A 14,433-nucleotide genomic window follows, 5' to 3' on the forward strand; every position below is an offset into this window, starting at 1 on the left:
TTGTTGTGAAAAACAGTAGTACTGGATCCATTCTTCTCAACCTTCCCCTCCACAGAAGCAATCACTTTTAGCTCTTTTAGTTGGCTCTTTTGGTATTTACCTTAACCCACCTATTAATAAATAACATGCTTATTATTTACCAATGGTGGGGGAACAGTATCTATTGTCTCTCCACTATGAAAAAATGAAGATTTAGCCTTTTTTACCTTTCCTTTCATCCCAAGCCCATGTATACATCCCAATTTTTAATCCAGTTCCTCCAGGACAAATCTATAATCTCATATTCACAACTTATGAACTGCAAATTTATGAACTACAAAAAGTTTTTTCATAACTGACCCAATCTGAACTCATTTGGCAGCAAAACCTGAAGAAAAACTAGAAAACCTGAAGAGAAGCTACTATTTTTATTTATACCACTTAATATAAATATTCATGTGTTACACGGCAGAAATACTGATGTGTTTAGGGAATGATCGCTGTGACCCTGCTGGGGATGTTCTGTAACAACATATGTGTTACCAAGAACTTTGGAATACACACCATTTTTCTTAAACAGATTTGAATTCTGAAACAGATGTGACCCAGGGATTTTATATGTGGGATTGTGGACCTGAATAGTAATTATTTGGTTATATAAATATTCAGTGTTTAGTCATTATGACTATTAAATAGAATCTATTCACAAGCAATCCCATTTAATGCTAATCACGTGGAGGATCTTGGTTTACAAACTCTATTGATGTTTTATAGAAGTAAACATTATTTGTTTACTCATTTACTGGCTAAATTAGTAGCCTTCTGGTACAGCCCTTGACTTGAAGACAAGAAAACACACTTTAGGTAGATATTTTATTGCTTCTGGACTGAGTTGTTTTAAGCTCTCTATTTTGGCGATAATACTCTCAAAATGAAAAGGAGCTTAGAGCCACTACTTTATACTCACCTTACTAGGAAAATAATGTGTCATAATCATTTCCATGGAATTAAAATGTTTTTTCAATTAAAAGTATAAAAAATTTTAATGTGAAAGTTTCTTCACCATAGATTACTAGAGTAAAAAAGAGTTTCAGATAATCTAGAACATCTGGAACTGTCTGAAAGCATGAATTGCTCTAAATTGTTTCAAAATGGTTGTTTTGAAGTGGACTGTTTTAGAAATTACTACATTTAAAAATTTATGCATAATGCACAGTGAGTGTTTGATCCCCTGGGTTGCAAATGGCCAGCCAGTAATACTCCAGCAGCTCAAGCCAATTCACAGGGACAGAGTAACTTAAGAGTAAAGCAGACAGAATTTTTTTTAATTGACTTTGTTAGAGACTGTAAAAGGTTGGGAGAACCTCACAAATTTTCTGGCCCAGATATCACTTACCACTGAGCAGAAGACACTGAAGATATACAAGCTAAGAACAAGAAGATGATGAGTCTTTCCAAAAGAGCTGCTGCATGTCCTTCTTTGGTTTCTGCAGATAGTTCTAAAAGAAATTCTGACAAGTGATTTTCCCAAAATCCTACCCACAAATTAACAAGGAGTTCTTGGTAAATAACATGAATCCATACATTTTTATTGCTGCATATTACCTCTTAATGCTATGTACGTTGTAAATTCTGAATTTTGTCAGTATAAGGATTAATAAGGAAAACATATTTGAGGTATTCTCCAAACGGGATTTATGTAGCGTACTTCATTTTCAGAAAGGTATATATTTTCTGTATGTACAAAATGACAGACATTTGAAGACTTTCTTCAATAGGGACACACGGAAATATTTTACTATAGTAAACCATTTCCTAAGGTATATTTGCTTTACAACTTGTTTAAAATTGCATTTCTTATATTTAGTTGTTTCTGAGTTGTATTCTTTATAATAAAACTGTAATCATAAGTATAGCATTTCAATGAGTTCTGTGAGTAATTCTAGCAAATTGTCAAACCAGAAGGCGGGTCGTGGGAACCGCCAAATGTGTAGCCAAGTTGGACACAAGTCTTGGTAAGTCGGAGAACCCATTTGGCTAGCCTTTGAAGTAAGGGCAGTCTTGTTGGGGTCTTTACCCTTCAACTTGTGGGATCTGCTTCTAACTCCAGGTACTTAGTGTCAAAATTGAATTAAATTGTAGGACACCCAGCTGGTGTCAGAGAATTGTGGTTAGAACACATTTTTTTGTGTGTATCAGAAATACGGGATTTCTAGAATGGCCCTGATTCACAGAAACTTGGCTTGGGAAAAGAAAGAATGAATGGGTGGCGGATGAGGAATCTAGTTTCTTGATAGCTACCTGATAACTCATGATATGAGACTGCACTGTGCTGCAATCAGTTACCAAAGGTAAAAATTATCGGTGGAATTTAGAAATGGTGGTAGACTCAACTCCAAAGGAAGGGAATCATTTGAATTATAAACCAAAATGTATCTGAGACAGGTCTCAATCAATTTAGAAAGTTTATTTTGCCAAGGTTAGGGACGCCCCTGTGACGCAGCCTCAGGAGGTCCTTACAACATGTGCCCAAGGTGGTCAGTGTATAGCTTGCTTTTACACATTTTAGGGAGACACGAGACACAATCAATATGTGTAAGATGTACATTGGTTCTATCAGGTAAGGAGGGACAGCTTGAGGCAGGGGCTCCCAGGTCCTAAGTAGATAAGAGACAAAAGGTTGCATTCTTTTGAGTCCTTGGTTCAGCCTTCCACTGAATACACAGTTTAGTCTTACTCAGTGAATCCGCATTTTTACATAAACAATAGGGGAGAAATACGGGATTTCTGCAATCAGGTACGCATTTGTCTCAGGTGAGCCTCAGAGGGATGACTTTTTCTGTCTTTTGTCCACAAGGAATTTCATTGTGGGCTAATTGTGAGGGAGGTATGTAGCTTTTTCTCTTTGCAACTATCTTATTTAGGAATAAAATGGAAGGCATGTTTGCCCATAGTTCCCAGCTTGACTTTTCCTTTGGCTCAGTGATTTTGGGGTCCCGGGATTTATTTTCCTTTCACAGGGGACATAAAGAAATGCAAAATAATAAGAAATATAGTAAACATACAATCCCTTGACTGTATCTATAATAGCTAAAGTGAGAGTGAAAGAAAATGCTAGGGTGGATGTTGACCTTGAACCAAACTCAGATTTTGGTAAGTCTCAGCTATGGCCACTAGCCTTAGGCAACCCCCAAAAGGAACAATTATGCTAGGACAACAGAAGGTAGCTCTGGTCAGTAAGAGGGTACTTCATGTCATGGGAGGGCAAACCCAGAAAACTACTGAAATCAGTAGGTATAGTGTGAAGGAGCTGTTTCATTTTGTGAATAGTTATCAGTCTCCTGAAGAATCTTTACCAAAGTGGACTGTGAGAGTATCTAATTTAGGGGCAGTACCTTTGGTTTTGAATGCTGCAATGCAGAAGATTATGTTTGGATTGATACAGGACCCACAGCTCACTATGGAAAAATCATAGAAGGTTTATGTGATCCAGACACACAGCAGGTTATTCCAGAGGGAACAGCTGGCCTGGCAGACTGGATAAAAGCCACTGTAAAGAGTGTATTTACCCTGAGAAGGACTTTCTGATTCTCTCTATAAATGCCAAGTGAAATAGCCCAGATGAAGAGGCTGATATGCTTTGTATGCAAACCACTGGAACTGGAATTATGATTATCAGGATATTTATCTACTGAATATGCCCATTACTCAGTCATGGTAAATGCTGTGATTCAAGGGACCCCGTTTGCAAGGGCACCCCATGTAAACTTTCTCTTGCAGAATTCAACAACAGAGAAGGCTTATCGGATTTGCTGTCTCTGCTTCTTGATGTGGGTCATAAAGATATCAAGAACATTAATCAACAAGACAATGAGAAGAGACAGCAGAAACAGAGGATTCATTCCAGTAGGGTGGAAATTTTTAGATGGTTATTAAGAAATGGGATGAATAAAATGGGCACTGATGGGTTGAAATAAAGATCTTAATATAGCTCTATAGGAGGTTGGGTGGACCAATGGGACCCCCTCTCCTGGGCCTCCAACACTAAAAGAACTCCTAAATGTCTGCTTTATTTATCCCAATTTGGAGGATTTTTTTTTTTTTTTTTTTTTTAAACAGAGACAGGGTCTCATTATATTGCCCAGGCTGGTCTCAAACTCCTGGCATCAAGCTATCCTACCATCTTGGCCTCCCAAATTATTGAGATTACAGGCATGAGGAGGCTGACCTTATATGGAAAATGCTATAACCCTTTTAAATTTCTTTGTCTCTGCCTTTATAAATGAAACCTTAACTTCTCCACTTTAGAGCACTGACCCCATTCCTTCAGAATCTGTGTTTTCTGGGTGGCTATCCTCGAGCTTTTCACTCAAATAAACTCTATACTTAATCTTATTTTCTAAATCTAATGATTTGCATTTGACAACAGTAAAACAAGCCATGTAAATCCACCCATCAAACCATATTTATTGGACAGGATAAACGAGGATGAATGAGATTCCCAACCCCACCCAGTCCATAATAGAAGCCGGAGTGTTGGTCTGGACAAATTCTTGGTGTAATTGCCCTGTGTAGAGCAGAGGGCTTATGCAAAAGCCTATGAGCGCCTCACAGCAACAACGACGGGACCATTTAGATGTCAGACTAGAGAATTCCCATTTGAGGGGCATTTAATAGCTTGCTATCAGACATTAATTGAAACTGCCTCTATGACTGAAGGACATAAAATAATCTTGAAACCTGTAGTATCTATCATGTCTGGGTTGATGTCAGAGAAACACTAATGAGGAAGAAAGTGGAAGGGTTCCATAATAAAGTGGAAATGATTTGTATAGGAATACATACTGGGGGGATGCAGTGTATTCATCAGCCGGTAGACACTTTTCCCCTAGGACTGTCTTTGGAAGTCCCCAAGGATCTGCCAGATTCTGTCATCACTTGGACAATATGCCATAAACAGCTCTTGTTTGATCAATAAATAGCTGTTTGGTTTATGGATAGCAGTTCCAATGTGATCAGACAATATCATTACTCTGATCAAAAAATGTAAAACAAAAAAAAATTTTTTTCTGAGACAGCATCTTGCTCTGTCACCCAGGTTGGAGTGCAGTGGCATGATCATGGCTCAACTGCAGCCTCTACTTCCCTGGCTCAAGCAATCCTCCCTCTTGAGGAGCTGGGACTACAGATGCATGCCACCACGCCTGGCTTTTTTGTAGAGATGGGGTTTCATCATGTTGTCCAGGCTGCTCTCAAACTCCTGGGCTCAAGCAATTCCCCTGCCTCGGCCTTCCAAAGTGCCGGGATTACAGGCATGAGCCAGCACACCCAGCATAGAATGTAAAAACAAATCAGCTTGGTGGGCTGTATTGCATGCTGTTTATTCTTATGTTTGGGTTTCTATGTACTCATTTGTGGTGGCCAGTGGCCTGGTCATATGGTCAGGCAGAAGAGCAATGGGAGATTGGTCTAGTAAAGGGATGCCCTGCCCTGACACAGCATGGCTCTGTGGAAATCATTGTGGGAATTTGAGTGGTGCATTAACGTAAGACATGTCAGTGCTCATAAGAGGACCTCCCTTCCAGCATCAAAAGGTGATTGGAGTCGATGAGCAGATATCCAGTTTATTCACTTGGTATAACCAGCTGGGTCCATAAAATGACTCTGGGGAGCTGCAGCAATACATAGATAGGGTGAACATAGACATGTTCCTCTTACATCTTCTGAGGAAAAAACCACCAATAAAAATTGTTCTGTCTGCCAAAAAGAGAGACAGAGACTCCAGATAGATGGCCAGGGGGCAGATTCCCCAGGGAGAAGGCCCTACACATGGAGAACAACTTACACTGATGCCAGTGGCCATGGGCGAGCTACAAATGGGTCCTAACATGAGTAGGCACTCTGGACTGGGCTTTGCTTACACAGGGAGAGATGCAAATACTTAAGAGTATCAGTTATGCTCAGTCAGGTACGATCTTTTTGCTATAAAGAATCCTGGGTCAAATACAAGGGGGTGGTCTGTGATATACGAAGAATATATATGGTCTTGTGAAGGACGGTTCCTGGCATAGATCTTCCAAAGTCCTTGGAATTTCCTGAGTGATAAGAATATCTTCATTATGCCAAAAAGGTGACTACTGGCGGAGAACGTCTAGATAGCTTCAGAATGGGGCTGACTGCCAGAAAAACTGACCACGTAATTGAAGTTTAAGCCACTAGACCTCTGGGCAGAGGAGGGGGCTGGAGACTGAGTTTAATTGCATGGCCAATGTTTTAATCAATTATGCCCATGTAATGAAATCCTAATTTAAAAAGAAACAAACAAAACTTCAGAAAAGTAAGGCTCAGGGGAACTTCCTAGTGGGTGAACACATTGATGTGCTAGGAAGATGACATGCCTGGATTCCACAAGAAGAGGACATGGATGTTCTGTGTTCCCTCCACGTTCCCTCCCCCAACTTCTTCCCAGACCATGCATGTCTTCCATGTGGCTGTTCCTGAGTTGTATTACTTTAATAAAACTGTAATTGTAAGTAACGTGTTTCTGTGAGTTCTGTGAATCTTTCTAGCAGATTATCAAACTTAAAGTGGGGTCAAGGGAGCCTCCAAATGTGCAGCCAAGTCAGACACAAGTGTGAGTAGCCTGGGGACTCTGATTGTGGCTGGAGTCTAAAATAAGGGCAGTCTTAGGCCAGGTGCAGTGGCTCATGCCTATAATTCCAGCACTTGGGGAGACCGAGGAGCACGGATCACTTGAGGTCAGGAATTCAGGAGTTTGAGACCAGCCTGGCCAACCTGGTGAAACCCCATCTGTACTAAAAACACAAAAATTAGCTGGGCGTGGTGGTGGGCACTTGTAATCACAGCTACTTAGGAGGCGGAGTCACAAGAATGGCTTGAACCTGGGAGACGGAGGTTGCAGTGAGCTGCGATCGGGTCACTGCACTCCAGCCTGGGCGACAGAGTCAGACTCTGTCTCAAAAAATAAATAAATAAATAAATAAATAAATAAATAAATAAATAAATAGTAGTATTTTTGGGAACCTTGCCCTTTAACTTGTGGGACCTGTTTCTAACTCCAGGTAGTTAGTGTCAGAAATGGATTGAATTCCAGGATATGAGAGAATCGTTGTTTAGAACACAGACTTTTCATTTTTTGCATTTATTGTGGTAAAATATACATAACACAAAACCCTTTTAACCATTTTTTATTTTTAAACATTTTAAACTTCTCATTGAAATATAACAATATAGGAAACATATAAACAGTACAACTTATGAGTACACTACTCAATCAGATTTCATCTGGATCAAGAACAGAATATTCCAACATTCCGGAAAAGAAAAGAAACATGTTAAAAAGAAAATATTTTTATTTAAAAAACCTAGACATAGTAATTAAAATGGGAGTTAAGAGAGGTAATCCCTCTATCCCTTTGTGTGTATATATATATATGTAACATACATAATCCCATATATATGCATCTATACCCACCCTATAATGTACCATTTTCAGAAACGGGTTTATAGAAGACTTTCTAAGGGGTGTTTGTTTTATTGTTTAAAAGATTATGTGGTAATAACTTTGGGATATACTAAATTAACAGTAATCAAACAGGTTTATCACCCAAGGAAATTTTCACAAATTCAGACTTCAGGGCCTATTGCCTGACCATTCTCAAGTCAAGAGAGGAATGAGGAGACTACCTCTTGCCCATTCTAGATATATTTTTGAAATTATGATAAAATATACACAAAAAAATTTACAATTTTAACCATTTTCATGGGTACAATTCAGTGGCATTAACATTCACGATGTTGAGCAACCATCATCGCTATCCATTTCCAGAATTTGTTCATCCCAAACAGAAACTATGTACCCGTTAAACAATAACCCCCCCATTTCCTCCTGCCTGCAGTCCCTGGTAACCACTATTCTCCTTTCTGTCTCTATGAACTTGCCTTTGCTGGCACCTCATAAAAGTGGCTTCTTATTTGACCTTTTGTATCTGGCTTCTTTCCCTTAGCATAGTGTTTTCAAGGTTTATCCTGAGGTAGCATTTATCAGAATTTCATTCCTTCTTAAGGCTAAATAATATTCCATTGCATGTATTATAGCACATTTGTTTATCCATTCATGATAGACACTTGAGTTGTTTCCATCTTTTGCTATTCCAGTAATGCTGCTATGAACTTGGTGTATAAATAGCTGCATTTTATACATTTGTACAAATCCATCCTCATGTATTTTTGTTCTATAAATAAATAAACTTTTGGAGGCACTTTACAATTTAGAGGTCAAATAGAAATTAATGGTAACATACATTTCAAAGAGTCCATTGTTTTATTATCAACATCAATATTTGTTCATGCTGAAGATTTAGGGATGAAGTAATGGGCAAAAAACTGAAATATAATCAACACTACACAGGTATATCTTACGTATATAGTAACATTTTGCTAATTATTGGACTAAAAAATATAAAAGATGGAAATACATCAGTTACTTTGTGTTTCATCTTTCTGAATGTACTTTTACGTTAAATACACAGCAAGTACTTATACTCATTTAAAGATTATGCTTTTTTCTTTAGCAACCAAAACATGCTTACCCTTGGTTAATCAGAATTATTTCAAAAGATAAAACTTCTTAAAGATAAGCATGGCATTTAGGGCTTTAGACCCATACTCTTGCTGGATTGGCTGCTTGATGATTGCTCTCTTTCTTTTGTAATTTCCATCTCAATTTTGGCTTTGATTTTCTCCCAATCTATTTGGAGCTGCAATAGAAAAAAAAAAAGAAGAAATATGCTTAGATAGTATAAGACATTTTTGTTTACTCCAAAGTAACCAAGAGTAAATAGATAGAATGTGTGACTTCCAAAAGATTAGAGAAAAAGAGAACATCAAAGTTAAGAAGAAGAAATAATGCTTGGCCAGGCATAGTGGCTTACTCCTGTAATCCCAATACTATGGAAGGCTGAGGTGGGTGGATTGCTTGAGTCTAGGAGTTTGACAACATCCTGGGGCAATGTGGCAATATTCCAAGACGGGAAAATAAATACAAAAAATAAAAAAAGTAGCTGGGTGTGGTGCCACACACCTGTAGTCCCAGCTATTAGGGCAGCTGAGGTGGGAGAATCAAATAAGCCCTCGAGGTCAAGGCTACAGTGAGCGGTGATCGCACCATTGCACTCCAGCCTGGGTGACAGAGCAAGGCCCTGTCTCAAAAAAACAAAAACAAATAATGCTCACAAAGTAGTTTTAAGAATAAGACCAAAAAATAAGAATTATATAATAAAAAGCAAAGACTCTCATTGTGATTCAAAAGACCAAAATCTAGTCACAGCTATTTATAAAGGTGCATCTAAACAGTCCCATGGAGCCTTAGGATTGTGCACAGGTGCTCAGGGACAAGGTAAGGGATGAGATGGACTGCTGTCTTCCAAACGAGGAAAAAACGGACAGGACTCTGGTTACCAAGCCGTTTTTCAAATAGGTTTCACATCTTATAAACTGAAGTTTCCACTGGAAGCCTAGTTATGAGGAAAGACGGGGATTCCTTAGCTTCCCCTAAGCATATTCTGTGAAAGTGACTCCTTTGCACCAACTCTTAAAGTAAGACATGGTGGTCATTAAGACAATGAGGAAAAGATGTTAGAGAAAGCGAAGGGAAAGCAAGACTGGGAAACACATGAAAAGAATAATTGCAAAATACACACATTTTTATTTGTTTGCTTCCCTTCTATCCGTTATGCAGTCTCCCCTCCTCTAGCCCAGCCCTATTCCTCTCCTAAGTTCATTAGACTTACTAGGAATAGACTCTGCCCCTGAGTTCTATGAGCAACTTGTTTAGGAAAGCACATTCTACCACTTAACAAAGTTTGGAGATCACTAGTTTAGGAATGTTTATCCTTTCTGAGGCAAGATATGGAAAAAATTGGGTCATAGATTAAACTAACTCTGATTTACAGGAAATAAATCCAAACCCCTGAGCCTGAGCCAGATGTGAAGAGGTTTTCACCTCTGTTTAGGGGAGCTGAATGGAATAAGTAGCATTAAAGAAGACTGAGGGACCCTCAGTCTGCTTGAACAGATTTATCTTAAGTGAGGGGTTAATTTAACTTTAATAGGACTTCGTGCCTCTTTTATCTTATGATTGAGGTTAAAGAAATTAAGTATTTTTTTAAATTCCAATATCCCATATCTGAATTGTTGTGAAGCAATTTGTAAATATTTTGGCTCACCTTTATTTTTTTATTTTTATTTTTTATTACTATACTTTAAGTTCTAGGGTACACGTGCAGGTTTGTTACATATGTATACTTGTGCCATGTTGGTGTGCTGCACCCATCAACTCGTCAGCACCCATCAACTCGTCATTTACATCAGGTATAACTCCCAATGCAATCCCTCCCCCCTACCCAAAATAGGCCCCAGTGTGTGATGTTCCCCTTCCCGAGTCCAATTGATCTCATTGTTCGTTTCCCACATATGAGCGAGAACATGCGATGTTTGGTTTTCTGTTCTTGTGATAGTTTGCTGAGAATGATGGTTTCCAGCTGCATCCATGTCTCTACAAAGGACACAAACTCATCCTTTTTTATGGCTGCATAGTATTCCATGGTGTATATGTGCCACATTTTCTTAATCCAGTCTGTCACTGATGGACATTTGGGTTGATTCCAAGTCTTTGCTATTGTGAATAGTGCCACAATGAACATACGTGTGCATGTGTCTTTATAGCAGCATGATTTATAATCCTATGGGTATATACCCAGTAATGGGACGGCTGGGTCATATGGTACTTCTAGTTCTAGATCCTTGAGGAATTGCCATACTGTTTTCCATAATGGTTGAACTAGTTTACAATCCCACCAACAGTGTAAAAGCGTTCCTATTTCTCCACATCCTCTCCAGCACCTGTTGTTTCCTGACTTTTTAATGACTGCCATTCTAACTGGTGTGAGATGGTATCTCATTGTGGTTTTGATTGCATTTCTCTCATGGCCAGTGATGATGAGCATTTTTTCATGTGTCTGTTGGCTGTATGCATGTTTTCTTTTGAGAAATGTCTGTTCATATCTTTTGCCCACTTTTTGATGGGGTTGTTTTTTTCTTGTAGATTTGTTTGAGTTCTTTGTAGGTTCTGGATATTAGCCCTTTGTCAGATGAGTAGATTGCAAAAATTTTCTCTCATTCTGTAGGTTGCTTGTTCACTCTGATGGTAGTTTCTTTTGCTGTGCAGAAGCTCTTTAGTTTAATTAGATCCCATTTGTCAATTTTGGCTTTTGTTGCCGTTGCTTTTGGTGTTTTAGACATGAAGTCTTTCCCCATGCCTATGTCCTGAATGGTATTACATAGGTTTTCTTCTAGGGTTTTTATGGTATTAGGTCTAACATTTAAGTCTCTAATCTATCTTGAATTACTTTTCATAGAAGGAGTAGGGAAAGGATCCAGTTTCAGCTTTCTACTTATGGCTAGCCAATTTTCCCAGCACCATTTATTAAATAGGGAATCCTTTCCCCATTTCTTGTTTCTCTCAGGTTTGTCAAAGATCAGATGGCTGTAGATGTTTGGTATTATTTCTGAGGTCTCTGTTCTGTTCCATTGGTCTATATCTCTGTTTTGGTATCAGTACCATACTGTTTTGGTTACTGTAGCCTTGTAGTATAGTTTGAAGTCAGGTAGTGTGATACCTCCAGCTTTGTTCTTTTTGTTTAGCATTGTCTTGGCAGTCCTGACTCTTTTTTTGGTTTCATACGAACTTTAAAGCAGTTTTTTCCAATTCTGTGAAGAAACTCATTGGTAGCTTGATGGGGATGGCATTGAATCTATAAATTACCTTGGGCAGTATGGCCATTTTCATGATATTGATTCTTCCTATCCACGAGCATGGTATGTTCTTCCATTTGTTTGTGTCCTCTTTTATTTCACTGAGCAGTGGTTTGTACTTCTCCTTGAAGAGGTCCTTTACATCCCTTGTAAGTTGGATTCCTAGGTATTTTATTCTCTTTGAAGCAATTGTGAATGGAAGTTCATTCCTGATTTGGCTCTCTGTTTGTCTGTTACTGGTGTATAAGAATGCTTGTGATTTTTGCACATTAATTTTGTATCCTGAGACTTTGCTGAAGTTGCTTATCAGCTTAAGGAGATTTTGGGCTGAGATGATGGGGTTTTCTAAATATACAATCATGTCATCTGCAAACAGGGACAATTTGACTTCTTCTTTTCCTAACTGAATACCCTTTATTTCTTTCTCTTGCCTGATTGCCCTAGCCAGAACTTCCAACACTATGTTGAATAGGAGTGGTGAGAGAGGGCATCCCTGTCTTGTGCCAGTTTTCAAAGGGAATGTTTTCAGTTTTTGCCCATTCAGTACGATATTGGCTGTGGGTTTGTCATAAATATCTCTTATTATTTTGAGATACGTTCCATCAATACCGAATTTATTGAGAGTTTTTAGCATGAAGGGTTGTTGAATTTTGTCAAAGGCCTTTTCTGCATCTATTGAGATAATCATGTGGTTTTTGTCTTTGGTTCTGTTTATATGCTGGATTACGTTTATTGATTTGCATATGTTGAACCAGCCTTGTATCCCAGGGATGAAGCCCACTTGATCATGGTGGATAAGCTTTTTGATGTGCTGCTGGATTCGGTTTGCCAGTATTTTATTGAGGATTTTTGCATTGATGTTCATCAGGGATATTGGTCTAAAACTCTCTTGTTTTGTTGTGTCTCTGCCAGGCTTTGGTATCAGGATGATGTTGGCCTCGTAAAATGAGTTAGGGAGGATTCCCTCTTTTTCTATTGATTGGAATAGTTTCAGAAGGAATCGTACTAGCTCTTCCTTGTACCTCTGGTAGAATTCAGCTGTGAATCCATCTGGTCCTGGACTTTTTTGGTTGGTAGGCTATTAATTATTGCCTCAATTTCAGAGCCTGCTATTGGTCTATTCAGGGATTCAACTTCTTCCTGGTTTAGGCTTGGGAGACTGTAAGTGTCCAGGAAATTATCCATTTCTTCTAGATTTTCTAGTTTATTTGCGTAGAGGTGTTTATAGTATTCTCTGATGGTAGTTTGTATTTCTGTGGGGTCGGTGGTGATATCCCCTTTATCATTTTTTATTGCATCTATTTGATTCTTCTCTCTTTTCTTCTTTATTAGTCTTGCTAGTGGTCTATGAATTTTGTTGATCTTTTCAAAAAACCAGCTCCTGGATTCATTGATTTTTTTGGAGGGTTTTTTGTGTCTCTATCTCCTTCAGTTCTGCTCTGATCTTAGTTATTTCTCGCCTTCTGCTAGCTTTTGAATGTGTTTGCTCTTGCTTCTCTAGTTCTTTTAATTGTGATGTTAGGGTGTCAATTTTAGATCTTTCCAGCTTTCTCTTGTGGGCATTTAGTGCCATAAATTTCCCTCTACACACTGCTTTAAATGTGTTCCAGAGATTCTGGTATGTTGTATCTTTGTTCTCATTGGTTTCAAAGAACATCTTTATTTCTGCTTTCATTTTGTTATGTACCCAGTAGTCATTCAGGAGCAGGTTGTTCAGTTTCCATGTAGTTGAGCAGTTCTGATTGAGTTTCTTAGTCCTGAGTTCTAGTTTGATTGCACTGTGGTCTGAGAGACAGTTTGTTATAATTTCTGTTCTTTTATATTTCCTGAGGAGTGCTTTACTTCCAACTATGTGGTCAATTTTGGAATAAGTGTGATGTGGTGCTGAGAAGAATGTGTATTCTGTTGATTTGGGTTGGAGAGTTCTGTAGGTGTCTATTAGGTCCGCTTGGTGCAGAGTTGAGTTCAATTCCTGGATATCCTTGTTAACTTTCTGTCTCATTGATCTGTCTAATGTTCACAGTGGGGTGTTAGACTTAAGTAGGTAAACAAAGCCCCTGGGAAGCTCGAACTGGGTGGAGCCTACTGCAGCTCAAGGAGGCCTGCCTGTCTCTGTAGACTCCACCTCTGGGGACAAGGCACAGCTAAACAAAAAAAAAGCAGCAGAAACCTCTGCAGATGCAAACGACCCTGTCTGACAGCTTTGAAGAGAGCAGTGGATCTCCCAACACGGAGGTTGAGATCTGAGAACAGACAGACTGCCTGCTCAAGTGGGTCCCTGACCCCTGAGTAGCCTAACTGGGAGACATCCCCCACTAGGGGCAGACTGACACCCCACACCTCACATGGCGGGGTACACCCCTGAGACTAAGCTTCCGAAGCAAGAATCAGACAGGTACACTCGCTGTTCAGCAATATTCTATCTTCTGCAGCCTCCGCTGCTGATACCCAGGCAAACAGGGTCTAGAGTGGACCTCAAGCAATCTCCAACAGACCTACAGCTGAGGGTCCTGACTGTTAGAAGGAAAACTAACAAACAGAAAGGACACCCACACCAAAACCCCATCAGTACGTCACCATCATCAAAGACCAAAGGCAGATAAAACCACAAAGATGGGG

The 14,433-nt window shown here is 39.1% G+C and overlaps 1 protein-coding gene across 8 annotated transcripts in view; it reads right to left on the reverse strand.

Moving 5' to 3' along the window:
* Positions 1 to 7,140: 7,140 nt before the first annotated feature.
* Positions 7,141 to 14,433, reverse strand: part of LOC105488529 (intraflagellar transport 80) — a 186,634-nt gene continuing 179,341 nt past the window's right edge. For all 8 annotated transcript variants that reach the window (XM_071091184.1, XM_071091185.1, XM_071091186.1 and 5 more), the window contains one exon: positions 7,141 to 8,759. In XM_071091184.1, coding sequence (XP_070947285.1) covers positions 8,649 to 8,759 — 111 coding nt within the window. In that variant the 3' untranslated portion in view covers positions 7,141 to 8,648. The remainder of the gene's footprint in view (positions 8,760 to 14,433) is intronic.

Source organism: Macaca nemestrina, chromosome 2 (genome assembly GCF_043159975.1).
Source record: "Macaca nemestrina isolate mMacNem1 chromosome 2, mMacNem.hap1, whole genome shotgun sequence".
Taxonomy (NCBI): domain Eukaryota; kingdom Metazoa; phylum Chordata; class Mammalia; order Primates; family Cercopithecidae; genus Macaca; species Macaca nemestrina.